This window comes from Amborella trichopoda, chromosome 12 (genome assembly GCF_054954075.1).
Source record: "Amborella trichopoda isolate Santa Cruz 75 chromosome 12, AtrichopodaSantaCruz75HAP2 v2.0, whole genome shotgun sequence".
NCBI lineage: Eukaryota > Viridiplantae > Streptophyta > Magnoliopsida > Amborellales > Amborellaceae > Amborella > Amborella trichopoda.
Genome location: NC_142347.1, coordinates 10,875,983 through 10,898,167, shown reverse-complemented (window position 1 = coordinate 10,898,167; position 22,185 = coordinate 10,875,983). Strand labels below are relative to the sequence as shown.

General features: G+C 36.6%; 1 protein-coding gene and 1 long non-coding RNA gene across 2 annotated transcripts in view; one reads left to right on the top strand and one right to left on the bottom strand.

Moving 5' to 3' along the window:
* LOC18431828 (uncharacterized) overlaps positions 1-2,463 on the bottom strand; it is a 36,439-nt gene extending 33,976 nt beyond the window's left edge. The window contains exons 1-2 of the long non-coding RNA XR_966589.3: positions 2,221-2,463; positions 1,966-2,079 (exon numbers count right to left, since the gene is read on the bottom strand). This is a non-coding gene — a long non-coding RNA (uncharacterized LOC18431828). The remainder of the gene's footprint in view (positions 1-1,965; positions 2,080-2,220) is intronic.
* A 17,212-nt stretch (positions 2,464-19,675) lies between these two features.
* On the top strand, positions 19,676-21,845 carry LOC18431825 (L-type lectin-domain containing receptor kinase VIII.2). Its single transcript, XM_006841940.4, has one exon. The coding sequence runs from the start codon at positions 19,686-19,688 to the stop codon at positions 21,699-21,701; it is 2,016 nt and encodes a 671-aa protein (XP_006842003.2). The 5' UTR covers positions 19,676-19,685; the 3' UTR covers positions 21,702-21,845.
* Positions 21,846-22,185: the final 340 nt, after the last annotated feature.

Sequence of the window (22,185 nt, the reverse complement as noted above, 5' to 3'; positions counted from 1 at the left end):
ATTTACATTTGAACCTCAAAAAGAGTAGCTCATCCGGTTGAGAGCCAGCTTCTGCTCATTTGAGCATAATTTTTTAAGTCCAATCAGTCCTCATAAGCCTTCCACCGCTAACTTGAATTAGTTATTCTAAATCACTCATTCACATATTATACACCAAGTCCACATGAACATAGAAACAAATTCTAGTAAAAGAGACAAAAACGTTTGGTACACATGTAGGATAAGTTGTAGGAGAGCTATCATGGACATTTTGGCAATGACCCCATTATTCTGCAGCATGAATGATATTTGTGAGGGGGTGATCCATGAATAGAAGATGACACGACCCTGAAAAATGGATTGAATTGGAGAGAAATTCATGAGGCTACGGGAACCTCTTCCAATACAATGCAGGCCACTAGACCTTCAGAAAGTAGCATGATGACAATAAAAAAGAAAGCAAAGGAGGCCAACTAAGAGGTGACAACGGAGGATGAAGATGAGGATGATGTAGATGCTCATGTTGAGGATGGGATGACGACGATAAGACTCGGTTTAAAATGTCGTTACTTTTTTGTTGTTGTTTTTGACTTGGAAGTGGACACACATGCCCTATGAGACCAATGTTTGTTAGTATGTTATTTAATAGTCATGTGCCTAGTATGTTGTATGATTATTCAATATTTGATTCAAGTTTGAGTAAGTATCAAAATTTAACATTACAAGTTTCATCCTTCTAGTGTTTTTAATTTGATGTTCATGAGTCATGACTACAACATGCAAGAAAGATTCAATATCTTGCACGGACAAAAAGTTGCACGCACCACCCTTGTCCTTCTTGGAGAGAGAAGAAACAATGAATTGAATTGGAGGGGAGTCGGCATCCAACATCAAACCCCCTATGTCGTATGCAAGGATTTTCATTCATGAGACGCCTGCCTATGCAGTTAAGGCTCAGCTTGGGCAACCAGTGCCCTTGCCCACCTAGCTGGCACCTTTCGCCTTCCCAAACAATGACTAGAATTAGGAATGTCTAAGTGTTTCTTTTCCTATTCATTGTTAAGAGGAACTTCCAAGTTTAGACAAAGTATTCTAGAAGATGTTACGTGCCTTTTTATTTAGTAAAGGAACTAGTTTCCCACTATACGTAATTTTAGAACAGATAAAGCTTGGTAAAGTGAGATTAGCATCAGTTGCAAGTCAATTTTATTTCGTAAAACTGGGACTTCTTTTGTTGTTGTTGAGTCCAATATGAAGTATTCCCTGGGCTGTTTATATCAAAGTTTGAAACAAAATTGCACTCCCTAGGCTGTCTATATCAAAGTTTGAAATAAATTTGGATCTTATTTTGTCGGCGTTGAGTCCAATATGAGGTGTTGATTCCTCGTAATCTGTTAGTGTTGACACCATGACCCGTATTCTTAATTCCAACCAAGTCTACATCTCCCACTTTAGATATGGTGTAAATCCCCCACATGATATAGGTCCCTTCATTAGCTATCCCACCCCCTCAAGTCTTCCCCAAGACATGAGGCTTCATCAAGTACCAACATCATTTCTCTGCATCCTTCTTCCTCTCCCAATCCACAATACCCACCATCAATCCCATCCTCACCAACCACCCAATTTAAGCTAGCAATTCAAACCCTCATACCTGATCCAATCCCAGAAACTGTGACCAACAAAGCCATCCTCCTTCCCACCCCTTCTAGGCATCATAATGCTCTAAAATGCACCTCCAAAACAACCTTAAAAGCTAATCTATCAGGGTGCAATTCTATTACGAAATCAAGTAAACAGAGCAATAGAAAACTAAATAAAAATAGATAAACATCGTTTTCTTCACAAATTTGGGAAGGATTCTATTATTGTGGAAGAGAAATCACAACCATGGGAGTAGATTAGCAAATTGAGGGGAGTTAAACGTGTGACAATCAGTAAATATATCAAGGAAATAAGGGGAAGAGAGAGAGAGAGGCTCCTCACATTAATTAGATACTCGAAGAAATCCACCTCGATCATTAGGGGGGAGTATGGTAATCGATATCCCTTCTCCTCTTCTAAACGTTTCCTGAACCTTTTGCAAAATTTGAGTTTGACCTGCCAACCGATGGAATGTTAGAGAGAAGCCCTCAACCCAGGGAGAGAGAGAGAGAAAGAGATCAGCCATCTATTCATCATCATTTCAACCACAGCTATCACACAGAACGCGATCTCATTCTCCAAGGCATGCATACATACCGGATCAAAGTCAAACGGGCGGATGGAGGAAGAGGCTCGAAATCTCTTAAAACCCTCCTTAGTCAAGGTGAGGCAAGCGGCCTGAGAGCGCACTTCTGATTCTCTGCTCGCAACTTTCATGGCCACCAGAGAGCAAACCCTAAAAAATTAAGAAGGCAAAGATGCGTCGAGAAGCCTATCTACAATTATCTGTTTGACTTCTTTCAAGAGTAGCATCGTCGTGATTATCAGGGACGTCTCAGCAAAATATGACCGTCCCAATCCCTAGTATAGTTCCTTTCGAAGTCCTACTGATCATCCCGGATTGCGGAGACTACTCACTCAACAAATTATAACTTCCCTACACTCGGCACAATTCCCATTGAGATCTTATGGATCGTCCTTCCATTGTGTGAAAACTTCCCTAGACTTAGCAAAATTCCCATTGATATCTTATGGATCGTCCTTCCATTGTGTCTCTGATGTATACTTCTTTGTCATTTACATATTGTCTAAGGAATTACCCCATTTAATTTTGGCTAAAAGAATTTCCCATTAACCTATAATCTCGAACCTTAAAACCAAACCAACGCTAGCATAGTAGACCTCAGGACACTTATTCTTAATCCATTGGAAAACCACCAAATCTGCCCAAATATAGTGAAAATTATTAGATCAATATACAAATATAAGAAAACCTCAGATTGCGATCCTCAAAACGCGTAGGTTTTGGACGGACCACCTTTGCATGACTCAACAAGTTCTTCTCCACTAGTTGGAGGTTTTTTTGGGCTAGTGACTAGGGCCGCATCGCTACGCCCAATGGGCCTAGCGATGTGATGCGTGTTGTTGCCCTCTTTCGATCACCAAAATTTTTCAAAAAATCCCGAAAGATTCTAGAAGGCTAAAGATAAGCGTTGAATAGGTTATGACTGAGATTCGACCTAAATTCTAATCATAAACTAATTGGAAGTCCTAATCCTAATGGGATTAATGCCAAATGTAAAGCTTTTATATACGCCTCTCTAAAGCCTTTTGAATTTAAACTATCATGTCTTGGAGACCTTTAGGCCTGAGAGATTGAAGACCTCAGAGAAAAATTCTTAAAAATTAGAAAAAATTCCTTGGCTAAGAGCAAAGACCTAGAGCCTTAAAATCCTAGGAAACCCATAGTTCTTACCTTCTATAGCGCCTTAATAGCCATTAGAGGTTAGGAAAACCGTAGAAAATTCTCAACAAGCCTTTCATACGGAGAAAGTCAGCAAACTAAGAACGGCTTGATTTGGGTCCCCATTAAGTACGTCTCTTTTGTTTATAGTTAATTATTTCTTTTATATTACTTTAATTTCCTAGTTGAGATTTAGCTTTTAAAGTTGTTTTGGCGCAAAAAACTCCTAGAGAATCTTTCGGGATCACGATTTGTCTTTGAATCGTAATTTGTTTAGTCCCCCACAATCTTTATTGACTATAAATTTTAACCATTTAGAGAATAGATCCGGGGAGGGGATTCATCTGAGATCTCTTCAAATTTGGTTGTAACATCCAATCATTTTCTTTCTTTTCCCCCAAAGTTAAAGGTAATATCTTCTTTAATTGAACTTTGAGTATAAGTTGGGCGCCACACTTTAATGTTTATGTCATGCACATTCATATTTAAAGCTCAATTTGGTTCACTCAACGATGCCATTTGTAGATAGAATTTATAAAGGGTGTGGTTTCGATAAGGTTATAACCTTAAATCTGGTATTTCTATAAGCTTGTAACCTTAAATCATTCAATTAGGGCTCACTTCCAAATTTTATCATAACATGTAAGTTTGGTGTACAACATTATTAGGATTATCCCAAAATCTATTTTCATATCTAATTATAAAATTGTAAACTTTAAAAATGGTTAAAATCAAGTATATCTATAAACATATGAAAGTCTTGAAAATAGATGGTCTAGATAATGCGTTGAAAGATGCCCTATTTCTGGGACTCGAAGTATTCATACATGTTAATGTCGAGATGATCAGTTAGAGGATCTTTCAACATTAAAACAATTTTTTTTGATGAATTTTTTAGGTACATCTTTCATTTTACATTTTAAGGTTGCAACCTTATATAAACTTTTTCTATTTACAAGTAAGGTAAAACACATTTTGTTTTAAAGGGAGACCAAATAGGACTGCTTTCACTCCTTAGTGGGTAGAGGAAAAAATGGTTCTATCCCCAAAATATGGTATGCCCAATCGGCCCAATACCATTCTTTTTTCACATCTTTTAAAACTGCACAAATGTTGGAAAACTTGCGTGAGATGCTACTAAAATTTATTGTCCCAATTTTGTGTGTGCATGGGTCTTTTGACCTCTTGGAATATCCTCATCATTAACCCAAAGTTGATTACCCCGTTTATTGACAAGCCAAATTCAGACGTGATGCATTAATTTTTGCTCTAACTTATTGTTTTATGCCTCCATATCAAAAGAGATTTCTCTGCTTTTCCATATGAGTAAAATTTAAAAACTATAGTCTTTTGCCTTCACAATCAAGCTCTACTTCTTCTGAAATTGAGAAGAAACGTTGTTTTTTTTACAGTCTTACTAAGTATTTTCATAGTGCCTCCGCGGTAAGGAGGTGACCTTAATCCATGTACAGAGAGAACGAAACGGAAGTGCCGATGCTATTGCCATGGTTGTAGCAGTGTAATGTTCCATTGTAGTCTTTTTTTTCTTCCTTTTGATTTCCTTTTTGCTATTTCATTGGAATTCTTCTCCTATCAATGAAAAGTTACTCTTAATTGTTCAAAAAAAAAAAGTATTTTCATAGTGTTTGGGGAAGTGGGATTATAAAAAAGAAAAGTATATAATGAGACCATTTACTTTTGGTACAAGGTGATCACAAATAATCATGACCATTAGATGTGAAATTGAGTGGCTACCTTTAATCCATTGATTAAGCTCAAGTTCAAAAGAAAATTTTTCAAACTTTACGATATACCCAATCTATCACTTTTCGTATAGGATAGTTATAAATAATTGTCACGTCTTTGCACGAAAGGTCAATGCCCTCATTGTATATACAATCCTTGACGGAAATTAGGCTCACCCTTAAATAGTGGCATATTAAATTGGAACACCTATCATCTTTAAATGTAGAAACCATTACTATTTCTAACATTTAATGTGTCCAAAGATGGCATTAGAAGCATTTCCATAATGATGCTCATGACTAGATGATTCATTACTTGGGTTTTTCTTTTTTTAGAAACACTTGCAAATACTCATGAGCGAATTTCTACAATATTTTGTACGTAGCACATTATCATCTAATATCCATAAACACTCACGATTGTCTGATATTATTTGAATTTTAATAATTTCTTTGTAAATAAGATTCATGTGAAATTTAGAGTGTATGCACATATAACCAACTCTCACCTAAAATATTAACAAATAATTATAAAAAACTAATATGATGAAAATACCCTTAAAATAATTTTAAAATTTATCATTCTAATTGAACAATTTCTACCCCATTACCTCTAGGAAAAAGACTATAAAGATAGTCTCATACCAAACATTGCGAGACAATTGTGACCATCCGATGGACTTTGATGGTGACTAGCCATAAGCAAAGTACATTAGCAATTCGCTCACGAGTATTTTTAGATATTTTACTCATGGAGAAGAAAGATAAACCTTTTTAAGTGAGAGAAAATTGGGCTAATGAATGTAGCGAGATCCTTCAAATTCACTCACTTTTTTTTTTTCGAGTGTTACGTAGGATTTCACTGGGTAAATGAAAAGAGTACAAGTACGTTAATATTTGTTATCAACTTTAATAATAAAACATGGAATTAGCTTAGGCCATACTGAGAGGATAGGAAGAGATTGTGTAGTCTCGTGGTACCAAAAATATACACGTATTCCACTGATACATAAAACTACGTTTACCGACTGTTTGACACCAAAACTCCCAAATCATTCATATAAAGTCGCTATAAAGATTTTTTTTTCTTTTTTGACGAGATCATTAACTTTTATTGAAACTCACTATAAAGAATGCTGTTATTCTTTCCAAAAAAGGTTAGAGCTTCAAAACTTTTGCAAGTCAATCCAATCAACCATCATAAACTAAGTCTGGATTGTGCATTTGCGGCACAACTAGATCTCGTATTTTAAGACAACAAAAGTCTTACCTTTATAAGGAAAACGTTTATAAAGTATCAATAATATATTAAGTTAGGCGCACCTAAAAAATTCATTAGAAACTGTTGCTCCAATACTGGGAAATCTTCCATTTGATCGTCACGATCTTAAGATGATTGGATATAGGGGGCAAAAAAGAAAAAGATTCAAGTTCTAAAATGTTGCATCCTAAAACATGTTATTTGGACGGTCTATTTTCAAGATTTTTATTTGTCTGCACTATTTTTGAAGTTTTAAATTTCATAATTAGAGCTAAAGATAGATTTTCATGCCATTATAGGATTTGCAGTACCAAAATTGCATCTTCTGATAGGGTTTGGAGGTGCGCCTTACTTTAATTGCTTAAGATCCACATTTTATGTAAACTGCGCCCTTATATATATATATATATATATATATATATATATATATATATATATATATAAGATGAATCAAAGATGATTTAAAAATAATATTAAAAAATCATGCTTACCTTCTCCTTCGGATAAGGTTTCTATAAAGCCTAGGCTTTATGAAAACAAAATAAAGCCTCACCTCGAATCCTCGTTTGGAAAGCACTTTCGGCATTGAAAATCTCCATGATGCCTCTAAAATCAATTTTCAATACCGACAATAAAATTTGAAACTAAAAAATGGGCAAGAATCTTGTAGATCTATAAACACTTATTTTAGGATAAATGGACCGGCTAGATAGTTTGTTATAATATACACTAGTTTCAGAGTTTCAAACCCTAATTTTCTTCTACAACGAAAATGTTCAAGCCAAGATGTTCGATTCAAAGGTTTTCAACGCTTGAATTGCAATGTCCAATGAGTTATGAGGTGAGGCTTTACTTATTTTGATAGGGTTGAGCCCCTTCAAACCATTGTCGCTTTCTTAAACAAATAAACACCTATGTACTTTGGCCCCAAGGCACCATTGTAGCAGCTGATCTTTTAATCAATTGAAATCAGTGTTCGCAAAACTGGCCGGTTAGCTCGAAACCGCTAAGGTTCCGAGTCCGGTTAGGGCCGGTTTTAGGGTCCTAATGACTATATAATACTCTCCAAAAAAGGTCAGGACCAAAGCCGGCCGTTATATAGTTGAACCACTTGGTTTTGTTGCTAACTGGTTGGTATCTTACCAAACTGGACCGGTTTGTTCAAAATATTGTTTTTTAACGTTGTAACGGTGTTACTTAACAATTTTCGTTATTTGATATATGGCCTGTTATTTTTGACAGAACTCACAGGTTTTCTTTAGGTTCGGGATTGATTTGAATTTGCAAACTTTATCAGCCTTTTTAGGCTTTTATAGAGGATAATTTGATCGGAATTATTGATATTACTCTATAAAATAGTCGATTTTTGATAAATAAAAAAAAAACCACCGAATTTCAAGTTTTCTTAGGCGTTATTTATTTCTTCTAATATCAGTTTGATGAAAATCCGTCAATCTATAGATCTTGGCGTTGTTGTTGATTTTTTTTTATCAAAATGGAGGGCTTTAGTATATGAAAGAGATAATCAAACTAATACATTCCTGATTTCGATGAAATCCATAGAATTCGGGCTGGAAATTGCAATCTCTTGGCCATTATTTCAGTGTTCTTCAAAGTTTCATGAAAAATCCGCCAATCTAAGGATTTTGGCTTGGTTTTTTATTTGTTTTCAATCAAAAAGGGGGGCTTTTATTGATTACAGAGATAACAAGAGATTTCCAACTCAATTTTGAGATTGAAGCTTCATTTGAGTAGGAAGAAAACAAAGTGAGCTCCAACCTGATCTTTGCTTTATAATTTATTTCCTAATTTTTCAACATTTTTAAAGATTTTTCAGACACTGAAATTATTGATTGAATTCAATAAAATAACGGATTTGAGAACAAAAATAGACGTTTGGGGCTCGATTTTAGGGGTTTTTGAGATATCAATGTTTCCAAAAAAAAAATTCGCTTCTTATGATGAATATGTGCAATGCTTTTCTATTTTGCTTAATAAAATTATGTTTTTTGATAAAATTATATTTTTTGATAAAAATATATTTTTTGATGAATATGACACAAAATTGGATTTTTTATTTTTATTTTTAATGTTATATCTTTTTAACAAAAAATAAATAAGTGCATGATAATATTGCTCGATCTTTTGCTTCGATTGTTTTTTTCCTCTATATTTTTAATGTTATATTCTTTTGCTCGATATATACTTTTTTTTGCTCGATTTTTTCCATGATAATGTTTTTCTATTTTGCTTGAGTGCATGATGTAGCCGAAAAAAATATGCATGTTGACTTAGGGATGGCTTGTGAATGATGAAGAAAATATCTAAATTTTTTGGGATAAATGAACTAAGAGTATGTGATGCTCTCTAAGATGTTAATATTATGAAGGTTGCAATCACATAAAAATCCTTTTGTATCTCTACTTGAAACCTCTTTCTGTCTATAATTGTATACCCGTACTCTCGTATCATAATAATATCATCTTCAAGTGTTGTAAAACTTAAAACTAAATATCATCTTCAAGTGTTGTAAAACTTAAAATTGAAGTGCATAAACATATATGTGTGCTTAATTACTGATTGTGTGATCACGTATTTGAACTGTTTTTTTTATGAATAACAAAATATAATTTCTCTTTTTATCAATTGTTGTTTATCTGTTATTGAAACGAGTTGCTACTCACTAATGTGTCAACACTTGATCCATACTTTTCTTAATCGTCAGCAAAATGAGTCGGTGATTTGTCAGTACAATGCTAACATAGTATGCTTTTCTTAATCGTCAGCAAAATGAGTCGGTGATTTGTCAGTACAATGCTAACAGAGTATCAACAGAGTAGTAATTTGTTCTTTTAACCAAATCGACGAGAGTACCAATCCATGATAACCATATTTTATGTAGCTGAACCTCTACTGATATAAATTGAGAGTCAAGCTGTCTTAGCTGGAAAGCTCCTCTGGCTCATAAAACACATTACATTATTAATGTGTTATATATGTTTCATAGTGAAGTCCTGAAACTTTCACTTACCAAACGAGGGTGTACCTTACTGTAGTTGTTGCATAAATAAAATCAGATAGATTTAATTTCACCTAATGGTCAAAAAGTTGGCCAAAGTAGTTTTTACTCGACCGAGTTACGCGGGCTCTAGCCCTTGTCAAGCCCGAGTTAGTCTGAGTTGGGTGTCCAACTCGGGGATATTAAAAAAATTTCAAAAGTTTTAACGAAATTTTATGCTCAGGAAAATTACAAGAAAACAAAAATATGTGGAGGGCAGACGTGACATGGCAATATGACAAGGGAAAAGTTAGATGTAATTTTTATAACAATGAAATGGGTTGTGGTATTTATCGTCTAAAAGAGCACATTGCTTGAGTAAAAGGTAATGTCACGGGTTATAAAGAAGTGTCTCTCGCCCACGACCAAATTCTAAAAGTAGAAGGACAACAATAAGTTTGAAATGATGACTACCACATCCGGATGTAACAGATGTAATACTAAAGCATGGCCAAATTCTAAAAGTAGATGGACTGTGAAAAATCAGATAAGCACTCGTTTCATCATCACTCTTACATAATAGACAGACATTTAGCAGAACCTGCGCTCTTTTGATGAGATTATACCTTATCTTAAACAACCAACCAATCAGCCAACCACAAAAAATCAAAATCTTGTACTTTGAGCGGTAATGGTCACTTCCAGATTTTGGTTATTACTGGCATTGACCACCTCCACATGGATATTATTGGCATTGACCCCCTCCACATGGAACAATAAATGATACATGGATTTTACTGAAAATTTCCCATATGTAGTAGCAATATCCCAAACTACATCATCAACAACAATTTCCCATTTGTAGCAATATCCCAAACTACCCCATAAAAATATATACTCCATTGACTCCCAAACTACCTCATCAACAACATTATGAGGGATATGTACTCCATTGAGTAACGACAATAGGCCGAAAATTCAGAGAAAAGATCAAAATTCCGATAAAAGATCATCGAAAATCCTATGGTAGGGATAGGCCAAAAATTTTAGAAAAAAGATCATCGAAAATCCTATTGTAGGGAAAGTTGATAGTCCATACAGATTACCCCTAAATTGAAATGTCTAGGCAATGTTGGTATCCATTATTTGGAACACTTGCGGGAAGATATATTTCAATTGGGAAGAGCCAAGGCATTTATGATGCCAAAAAGAGATATTACTTCCATCACCCAAAATCTAGCGAACATCTATTAAATTTGATAGCTTGTCTATCACAAGGTTCAAGAAATTTTTTTTGAACTTTAAGTTGGGTCAATAGATTAAATGCAACTACCCAATTTTACTTCATTCTATGCTTTTTTTTTGTTTGTATCATGTTTGACTACTCGGGTGTGTTCACGTAACTCATTCTCGACGATTCCAGAGTTGGGTGTCTGGGGATCTTAAAAAAAAAAAAATTAAGAAGTTTATAAAAATTAAAAAAATTTCCATTTCTAACATTTTTTAGGATGAAGTTTCTACAAGGCGTAGGCTTTGTGAAAAACAATAAATCTAGGCTTTGTGAAAAACAATAAAGCCTCATCTCAAAGTCTCATCCGAAAAGCACTTTCGGCAATTGAAATATATGCGATGGCTCTAAAATTAATTTTCAACATCAAAAATAAATTTTGAAACTCAAAAGATCATACAAATTGTTTGGATCTATGAACATTTATTTTGGGCTATATAATATGTTACAATATACACTATTTGTAGAGCTTGAAACTCTAATTTTTTTTTAAATCCTGATGTTCATGGCTGAGATGTCCTTGAATTGCAATTTTGTGTGAGTATAAGATGAGATTTTACTTATTTTGATGGGTTGCAGCCCATCAAATCATTTTCTTTTTTATTTTTTGTTTGTTCTTTTTTTTTTTTTTACCTTTTTTTTAATGTGAGATTGGAATTTTTTTTGGTCATGAGTATTTATTTTTTATTATTTTAAAAATATCCTCAGTCGCACATTGATTTTTTCAAAATATAGTATTACTTTTTTAATATAACTTTTGTTTGATTTTATGTTTAATATATATTTCTTATTTTTGAATTTTTTTTATTCTTTTAAGGTTTTAAACATGGTTTTAGCTTGATCAGTACTCGGTCCAACTCAGGCTCAATTGCTCGGATTTTCCGGTTTGGGCTTAGGTCAAGTATTTGCCCTGAGTCACTCAATCGAATGCTGGTTTGTATAAAAACCATCAAAGTTGGGTGTACCTCCAAATTCGATGTGATTTTAGTGTAGGAAATTTTTAAGATAAAGGTAGAATTTATTTATATATCTAATTATAACGTTGTAAATTTCTAGATAGTTCTAGCACAATTATAAACGCATGAAAACTTTAAAAATATAAGTCTGACTATTTTTAGGACTTGAATTTTTTTTTCTCCTTTTTTTTCCTTCATACCTATACATCATGCTGATGGGATCATCAATTGGATGTTTTTTTAAAGTCAATGTAACCGTTTTCAAATAATTTTAAAGGTGCATCTAAATTATTTATTTGCAGTGTCAACCTTGTATAAATTTTTTGAAAAAATATCTTCATGCACCCTAATTTGATGTAAGATTCTCAAGAGGCCCATAAATTTAAAATATATCTAGCAGCAACAACTTTTAAGAAATCTTTCTATTAACCCCTTGGACCAATGAATCGCATTCTATACAATATTTACATCCCAAACAAATTTCAAAACGACACTATCTTTTTCACCCTTGCTTTTTACTTTTCCCTCTCTCTAGGTTATTTTTTCCTCAGCGTCACTCTCTCTCATATTCCCTCTCTTACTTCAAACCCGTCTCGTCCTCTCTCCCATGCCCTCTTTCCCTACACCTCCCTCTCTCTCCTGCCCTCTCTCTCTTCCCCCAAACCCCTCTCTATCCCTCTCCTTAAATCCAGCAGCCAAAAGGCTCTGACTCTCTCTTTCTCACTCCCTCTGCCCTAAACCTCTATGATGTTTTTGGAAGGTAGAACCGTAGAAGAGAGGAGAGGCTTGTTGCTGGTTGGATGGGATAGGGGATGTAGGTAGAGAGAACGGGCCAGTCTTCCATGGCTTGTTAGATTCATCTGGGGTATAGATATTGTTTGAGCTCTCATTTTCTCTTCCACAAATATGTCTTGTATTTTGAGAACACCCTAAGCACTCGTACATTCAAGAGAGAAATCATATAAGGATGTCATGCTAATTGAATAATGATGCAAACCAATTTTCATGGCAAAAGCTCATTCGATGGCCCATCGGGTCTAGATTCGACTTGTACAGTCACTATTGACGAATTTGTATAGCATAATACATGTACATCTTTCACAATGTTAAAAAAAAAAAAAAAAGACTTCGGCAATCGTTTAGAAATCATAGATAATTTATCATCTTTGGGAAGTTGAGGGAGCTTCCTTCTTGAATATGTCTAGTACCTGTGCCTTGGAAACCATGGGAGTTTGCTTTTTTGCTCTGCTGAAATTCACTGGTCTTTCGGCTCAGCGCAACTTCCCCAAATTCGCAATCGAGGAGGATTGCCTATCTGAGATATCTGTAGACTCAATAAAGAAGAAGGCAACTGGAGGTAGCGAGGGTAAAACCCAATTCTCAACCAGGAGTTGCCGCCTTAGTCTGTGGATTGGTTTGCTTCATGGGTGCAAAAAAATTGCGTTGATGACCAACTCTGCAGTTCTTCGAAGGACCTCAGTAAGAGGTTGAGAATTGACGAATCAGATAACCAAAAAAAGAGACTGAGTGATGGTGAGGCAAAAGAGGATAGTGAGAGAGATATGTGGCCCGGGTCATTTTCGAATTTGTTTGGGATGAAAATATATAATTAATGTGTCTAGGGGATTAGTAGAAAGAATTTCAAAAAAAATTTAATGCCGCGAGATACATTTTAAATGTGGGTCTACTAGGAAATCTAGATACATTTTAAATGTGGTTCTACTAGAAAATCATATACGAAATTAAGGTCTATTAAGATATTTTTTCTAAATTTTTTCTATTTTTTTTTTTATTTGTAACTTGACTCGATTGGGGTTGAAAATAACCTCCAAATCTGTAGCAGTTTTGAGCTGCATCTTATTGAATTTTAAGGTGTGCATCTTACGTCAATAATAGTGTCATTATATACAAACTTTTATTTTGTGCACCTTTTTTTTTTTTTTAATTTGCTGATTTGTCATGTGCAAATGTCTTAGAGCTATCCCGTGTACGGTGAATATCAATTTAATGGTAAAGTCATCCGTAAATATCATTTGAACGGAGAAATTGGTTTAAAACATTATTTCAATAGGATTATCTATAAAGAAACCATTTATTTTTGGATGAAAAATAAAATTTGAAATTTAAAAAATGATACAGGTCTTACGGATCTATGAACATTTATTTTTAAGGTAAAATTGCAGGTTTAGATAATTTGTTACAATATATAATATTTTTGGAGTTTGAAATTCGAATTTTTTTCACAACCACAATGTCCAAGTGGAGATGATCCATGTAAAGTTTTTTTAATGCTTAAATTGCAATTTTTGTTGAGTTATGAGATGAGGCTTTACTCATTATAAGAGGCTTGCCGCCCTATCATAATCATTCTTGTTCCTTCAATTTTAAAATGGGTGGTTGTAAGAGTCTCATTGACTTGACACAAATTTCAAAAAAAAATTCGAACTTAGTGACACACTCTAAGCCATCCAATTTGACATATAATATGCGAAAATGATTGTGACCTCTATGTATAAAAGATGAATGGTCTCTTTGTCCACAATCCCGAGGTTTAATAGGGTATTGTTTTTAAAATTTTATTTTACTACGAACTTTTTTGAATCTGATCAAATTGCAGACCTTCTATAATAAAGGGAATCTTAATACTTAGTTCAAGTAGTTCAAACTAACACAAAACTCTATGAATTGATGATAGTAACTATAATGCCGTGGTAGTTCAACAGATCAAATTTTTTATTTGTGATCCCTTTGCATGGTAATTATATTTTGGTGAGGTTTGTATACGTTGCCTTGTTGGAAGAGATCAACTTTAAGATGGTTTTTCAAGTTCAATCCTAATTATAAAATTTAAATTTTTTAGAAAGGTGCAGTTGGCAAACGGATGCATTCGTAGTTGTAGACGTAAGGTGCATCTTCAAATTTTATCATATTATATAATTTTGATGTAAAATGTTATTAGAATTATCTCAAAATCTATTTTTATATCTAATTATAAAATTTTAAATTTAAAAAATGGTTAAAATCAAGTAGATCTATAAACATATGAAAATCTTGAAAATGGACGGTGTAGATAATATGTTGTAAAATGTACTATTTCTGAGACTTAAAATCTTTTTATTTTTCATGGTCATACATCTCGATGTCAAGATGATCAGTCAAAGGATTTTTCAACATTAAAACTATATTTTCTGAATAGGTGCATCCGTAGTTCTCAATTATAAGGTTGCATCCTTATATAAACTTTTGCCTTTTAAAAATAGTGTTGATCGGCCTCAAACTTCGTCACCGGTCACCTTAACTTGAGACAAGTTTATGAGGGTTCATCACCAATCATGGATGTTTGGGGAGAGAAGTGATTTTCTCCCATGGCACTTTATGGCATTGGTTAGGCAAGGTATTGGAAGTTCGAATGCTCGAAACTTCAATTTAACTAATTACCGAATATCTCACATTCAAAACTGAACAGGTAAAATCGATAATCTAATAATAAGGTCAACGGATCGTGTATAATAATTTTAAAAAATAAATTAAAGATAGAAATATAATTATGAGAGGAAATAAAAAGAAAGCCAAACCATTAACATGGTTCACCCCGTAGGGCTACATCCACGAGCAAGCTGACAAGTAATTCTACTATCAAAAGAGAAATTTACCAGATGATATAATATTACCTCAATGGAAAAAACCAGTGAAATCCATCACCATAATAACTTCTTGTAATTGTTGGGTTTGTGTGGCTATTAAAGGCCTTATGAGTGATTATAATGAAACATTTGATATAGTGGATCACAAATTCAATGGGAGTGTGGTCCCTCATGGTCCATACTATGCAAACATTATTTGAGATATTAAACTGTGCTTTGACGGTCTAGACCAGTCGGTTGGAAAAAACCCATGTTACATGGGCATAGAATATCAACCGATAGGGTTCTAATGGGTCACCCTTTGATGAAGTCGGAGTATGCCCATATGAGTGAGCCGAGAGACTGTGCGACCATTATGTGTGATGGTGGCTTTCAGGGATGGGAGCCAAAGCCTCATCAATGTAGCATCACACAACATGTATATCGATAGACCGTTTTGGAAAAGTAAACTACCTTTCAGGGTGAAACGTATGCATGTGCGAGAGATACCCTTATGCATCATAGGAGCTATGGTCGCATCAGGTCTAGGTGACATTGACTCGTCTCTATGAGAGGACTTGACATCCACAGACTGGGATTGCAACCCCTTGGCTCATCGGCCAGACTTTGGTGATCCGCTAATAAACCCCTGCTTGGATTGTGGGTCATGGGAAACACTAGGTCGGTTCGATAAAGCAAATGTGGTTTATAGTCCACAGTTGAAGGTGGAGTGCCCCATGATTGTTGATTTAATTCCTAAGCCATATGGATCTATTTTCCATTAAATTGATTTAATTATTTTTTTTATGATAAAAATTATTTTAGAATTATTATTTGAATTTTTATGAACGTCTGGATATTTTATTTATGAAATTTGGATTTGTAAAATTAAAGATATTGAATTTACAATGGTTTAATTATTCAAATAATTATTCTAAAATTATTTTTATATAAAATAAAATTTCATTAGGGCCCATTGTGCACATGGGCCCACCATATTTTTAGATGGTGGGGTCCATGAATGCCTCCTTTGAGTGGCACACCCCACCTTTTATTCTCTTTCCTATTTCAAGATCTTGGTTTTTGTTGTTTCGTTGATTTTATTTTGAAGTACATACTATTGTAATAAGATCACTTGTAAGTGATCTTTTACTAAAACAAAATAGGTAAATAAATTATATATATATATATATATATATATATATATATATATATATATATATATATATATATATATATATATATATATTATTCCCAATAAAAGATCACATAAGTTTGTCTTTCAGAAATTGTCCAAAAGCTACCCTGTGTTTCACTTCGGATGATCTAAGGACATGAGCAATACACACTCATACAATTTTCCCATTAAAATTGGATAAGAAATTATTCTTTACCTCTTTCCCTTCTAACATAATAAAAAAGAGCCCTAACCCTTTTTTAGAGAGAGAGAAGAGTAAACCCCAAAAGAAAGAATCATGCCACCAAAAGTCGTTTTTTTTTACTTTTATATAAGTCACTTAATTTAGTGACACAAAAAGCTCCCAAACAAAAGGAAAAAAACAAATACATACTAGGTGATTTTCTAACACCATTCAACAATCTCCACCTTGATAGCAAATTACCTACTTGCCTTGCGGATAATCATCTTTTTTACTTCTTCATGAGGTTTAAAGAAGTTAGGTTCTATTCAAACTTCTCTACCAGAACCGTCTTCGTGAGCATATCAACCACATTTTCTTTAGTTCCAATTTTACCAATCGAACCAAACCATCTTCAACAACTTGTCGAACATAATGGCATTAGAGTAATATGTGTTTTGTCCTCTTATAATAAGCGGGATTCTTAACCAAATTATTGGCATTCATATTATCACAAAATTCTCCTGGGCATAGACTTGATACCCAATTTTTTCATAACGCCTTGAAGCCTAACTGCTTCTTTATTTGCTTTCATTACTACTATGTATTCCGTCTCGGTGGTGGACAATGCCACTGTTGATTGAAGCTTAGACATCCAACTTACCGGTCCATTTTTTAACTTGAAAATATAGCCGGTAGTTGATCTTCCTCTATCGAGGTCACCGGCAATAATTTGCATCAACATAGCCTTGAATGTGCTCCAAGCCTTTGTTAAATGTCATGGCATAATCACTTGTATCTATCATATAACGAGGCACCCATTTTGTACCTTCCCAATGAACTTTTTCGGGATTTGCCATAAAACGACTCAAGACACCAATTGAATATGCAATGTCCGGCCTAGTATTCATCATGGCAAATATTAGGCTTCCTACAATACGTGCATATGACATTTTAGCTATATTCTCTTTCTCATCCATGGTCATTGGACTTTGTTTGGAAGACAACTTGAAATGAGGAGCTAATGAAGTCTTCATCGACTTTGCCTGGTTCATACCAAACTTATCAAGTATTTTTTCTATAAAGCTCTTTTGTGAAAGTTGGAAAACCATTGTTACTTGGGCATGGAATAAAAACGGAATTTTATTTGGGCATCGAAAACATCTTTTACCTCAGTCATATGATCTATTTGGAAAGACTTTTACTGTTTTCCTGTTAAAAAAGTCAAAAGATATTATACTATATCGAGAGTATACTCTCCCTTTACTCCCTCGGGTAAACTCCACCCAAGGATTAGTTCTATTTACTCCCTCGGTGAAACCCCACCTTTTAGGATTCCAAATTTTGGAGATATAACGTCTTTAACCCATAGTTTAACCTCAATAATCATCTAGTGATTCTAAAGTAGTTACCAAATTTCACATTGAAAAACTCTTCTCATATAGATGATATGACGAACGGAGTAGCAGGAGCATAGTATCCTTGCGCACTATAATATATCATTGAATAGGGCCATGGGCTTTACAAACTTTTCTCTTAATGGAGCGGGATCCAAACCAGAAAAAGAGCCATAGATGTGGTAGTGGACAGTTGCAGTTGCTTAGGGAAGTAGAATGAGCTAGCATTCTCTTACAGTCAAACCTTGGTCCAAGGGGAAAAGGGTCCAAAGGGAAAAGGGGTGAGGTCGTGATAACACACCCATACCTTAGTTGCATGATTTCCATACCCGGTCTTGTGCCTTCTTTGGCAATTGATAGCTTTAAAAACTACTAATACTAACTAATTCAGAAAGGTGCAGGGGCTTGTTTTTCCCATTAAATTACAAAAAAAAAAAAAAAACTCTTCTAAGAAAAAGTGCCTGAAATTTAGAAAGATCCTAGCCGACCACCATTTCATCCATGTCTTATCCTAACATCTAGTGTTTCGCCAAGCTGCTAACGTACCATGACACTGATGGGGACTGAATTCCCCCTCTTGTCATCATGTAGAGCGAGAGAAAGGCAATAATGCAAGATTGTATGGGACCTGAACTGGACTCATGGAAAGAGCCTGGCCCTTGAAAGAAAAAAAGTTAAAAAAAAGAAAGAAAATTCCTATACGTGTCTCGACTTCAATGCTAGGGCCGGCCATGGTGGCTGAGCCCGGCCTTAAAAAAGGTAGGGCTTGGGTCAAAAATTGTAGCCCGAGTAGGGGTGGTGATGGGTCCGGTACGGCTGGACCTAAACCCAGAGTCGAATAGTATTCGGGTCCATGTTTTGGACCCAAACCCGATCCATTAGGTCTAAAAGTTGTACCAATACCCATACCCGTTGGTTCTCAGGTCTACCCCGTCGGGTCCATCGCCACCCTCACTATGAGCTTTTTTTGGTTTTTTCTTTTTTTTTTTTACAAACATATACCCGTATTATTGATAACAAAATCACAATCACTAGCCATTAGATTTTAAGTTATTTGATTCGTCGTTTAATAGCTAAAAATGACTACAAGTTCTTACTATATATATGATCTTTCATACACCCAAATGAATAGGGTTTGAAGTAAAATATTTTCCAACGGTTTGTGGGTGCGGGTCTGGTCCAGGTGGACTCGAACCCAAACCCGAATGGTGTTCGGGTTCAAGTTTTGGACCTGGATCCTACTCGCCGAGTCCAAATTCTGGACTCATACCTCTACCAGTGTTTGATATACCCAACGGGCTCTGGTTGGGTTCGGGTCCATTGCCATCCCTAGCCCGAAGGGACGGTCTAGGGCCAATACTAATTTTTTTCTTCTATTTTTTCATTAAATTTTTACGCCTGGCCCTATGGGAACAATGGCCGGGCTGAGGTCAAGGCCCCTTGCCACCCCTGCTTGACGCTCTTTCACCTCAGTTTTGTTTGCTTGTGCCACTATGAAGCTAAGGACAAAGAAGGCAAAGTTGTGGTGGCACCATCATAGGGAAAGAAGACGACTTGGTTCTCCACCTACGCCACAAAACGCATTCTCACCTTTGGCTCCACAATCCATTAAAACCAGACTTCAAATTCGGCTCCATTGATAACTTAGCTTATAAACAAAACTTGAAGCCCTTTTTTCACTTGGGGCTCGAAATGGGTTCCATGAATATGAGCCTAATGGGTTCCCTCTCATGGATCATCCTCAGTTTGATGTTCATGGTGGGCTCTTGCGCCAAGCCCTCCGGTCCGGCCACTGATATCTCGAAGAACCTTTGCTTCCCCAATTTCATGCTCCATCATGGTGAAATAAAGCTACTGGGGAGCGCCAAGATTGAAGAAAACCATGGGATCATTCAGATTCCGGACGCGAAGTCTGATCTCGCACGCCAAGCTGGCCGAGCTATCTGCTCGTCGCCGATTCGCCTCCTCGATCCCTACACGGGCACCCCGGCCTCCTTCAACACCACGTTCTCCTTCCAGATACAAAATCCTGGCGCAGAGGACCGAGGGGCGAGCGGCCTCACCTTCATCATCGTTCCGGACGAGGTGACAGTGGGTCGGCCAGGGAAGTGGCTCGGTATGCTCAATGACGCCTGTGACGAGGACTACAAGGCCTTCGCCGTGGAGTTCGACACATACAAGAATGAAGAGTTCGGGGACCCTAACGATAACCATGTCGGCATCAACCTGGGCAGCATTGTTTCTAGCACCACCATAGACGCGGCACTTGCAGGTGTCACCATCAGCGACGGCTCCGTGGTGAGGGCCGGGATAAACTACGATGGCGGACGCAAGTGGATCGACCTGCATTTGGGTCGTGAGGGCACCATGCGACCCCTTTACTCCGCGCCCCTAGACCTCACCCCCTTCCTAAGGGAGTACATGTTTGTGGGGTTCTCTGCTTCAACTGGGAACTTGTCTCAGGTCCACAACATCATATCCTGGAACTTCTCCTCAGTAAGCCCGGCCCATTTGAGGCTCCCCTCAGATGAGTCCTGTGAGAATAAGATCTTTGTGGAAGGTTACCGTGCGCCTTTGGTGAAGAAGAGGGCCCCAGATGCCTTCTTAATATTTGTAGCAGTGGTTTTCCTTTGCCTGATTGCCCTCCTCAACCTCTGCTGCAATGGAAAATTCTCCTCTAAGGAACAAGAAGTGGCGCCGCCCAAGACGCAGCGTCCAAGGCCGCCAAACAAATCTCGGAGGTTCACTCTTGCAGAGGTATCGGTCGCCACGAGGTGCTTCAGTGAGGTGGAGTTCCTTGGCCAAGGCTGTCGCGGGGCCTTCTACAGGGGAACGCTGCAGACCGGCTGCAATGTTGCCATCAAGCGGCTTTCGCCGCAGTGTCTGCATCCTGGGGTGGACCGACGCAAGATCTTGAAGGAAATAGCTGCCCTGAGTCGAATTCGGCACCCGAAGATCGTTCCCATGCGAGGGTGGTCCTGTGGTAGCAGCGGGGCGAAGCAACAGGAACTCATGCTTATCTATGACTACATGCCCAATGGCAGCCTTGACAAGTGGCTCTTCGCACCTGGGGTCCTCCCATGGACCCGACGCTACAAGCTATTGATAGATGTAGCAGAAGCCCTGGCCTTCCTGCACCAAAAAAAATTAGTGCACAAGAGTGTCAAGACCAGTAACATCCTCCTCGATCTCACTTTCAGAGGTGTTGTCGGGGACTTCGGGCTTTGGTATTTCGCCTCCAGCGTGAAAAATCAGCAGGCCCTTGTTCCCCCGGAAATGGGATACACGGATCAGGCTACAGACAAGTACGACATGTTTGGGTTCGGGATCGTGGTTCTGGAGATGGTGGTGGGGAGAAGGTGTGTGAGGAAACAAGGAAAGGGGGGGCTTTTGGAGTGGGTTTGGGGGTTGCATGAGGATAAGAGGGTGGAAGAAGCTGTGGATAAAAGGCTCAGTGTGTACAACTCAGAGCAAGCTCAGAGGGCTCTAGAGATTGGGCTCATGTGCACCATGGAGGACCCAAAGACCAGGCCTTCTATGGAAGAGGTAGTAGGATACATGAACCCAGAGGCCCCAGGACCACCCCTGCCTCCCTTTAGGCCACCAGTGCTGTTTTCCTACCCTAGTGCTACCAATGTGTGTAGCCTCCAATCTTGTGCACCACTGGCACTAGGAAGGTCAACTTTCACCATACACACCAGAAAGTAATGTGAGGAAGATGCTTTGATACTAGGGATTGTTTAGATCATTTATCTTTTGTACACTAAGATCACGATGATTCTTATTCCTTAATGAGTGGTTGTAAAAGCGTAATTGAATAGATATAAAGTTTTTAAAAAAAAGGAAGAAAAATTTTGGATTTCATAACTCAACCCAAGCCATCAATTTGACTTCTAATAAGTGAGAATGATTACGACTTCAATGTAGAAAACATAAATGATCTCTTTGTAAACAATCTCTTCATACTAATATATAATTTAACGAGAAGATTCATGGTTATCATCATCATCATTATCGTTCGAGTCTTATCACTACTGGTTGATAACGTTGATCTTGTTTCGTGGTTCGGTTCTATCAAAGACTCGGTAAGAGAATACTCATGGTTATAAGTTTTCAAAATTAATGTACAATACGGTAAATTGAGAAGGAATAAATTAATTAAATAAGAGACTCATCTCCCTCCTTGATCCCA

What these genes read in the sequence shown, in the direction of transcription:
- LOC18431825 (XM_006841940.4), top strand. Translation starts at nt 19,686, where the DNA reads ATGGGTTCCATGAATATGAGCCTAATGGGTTCCCTCTCATGGATCATC.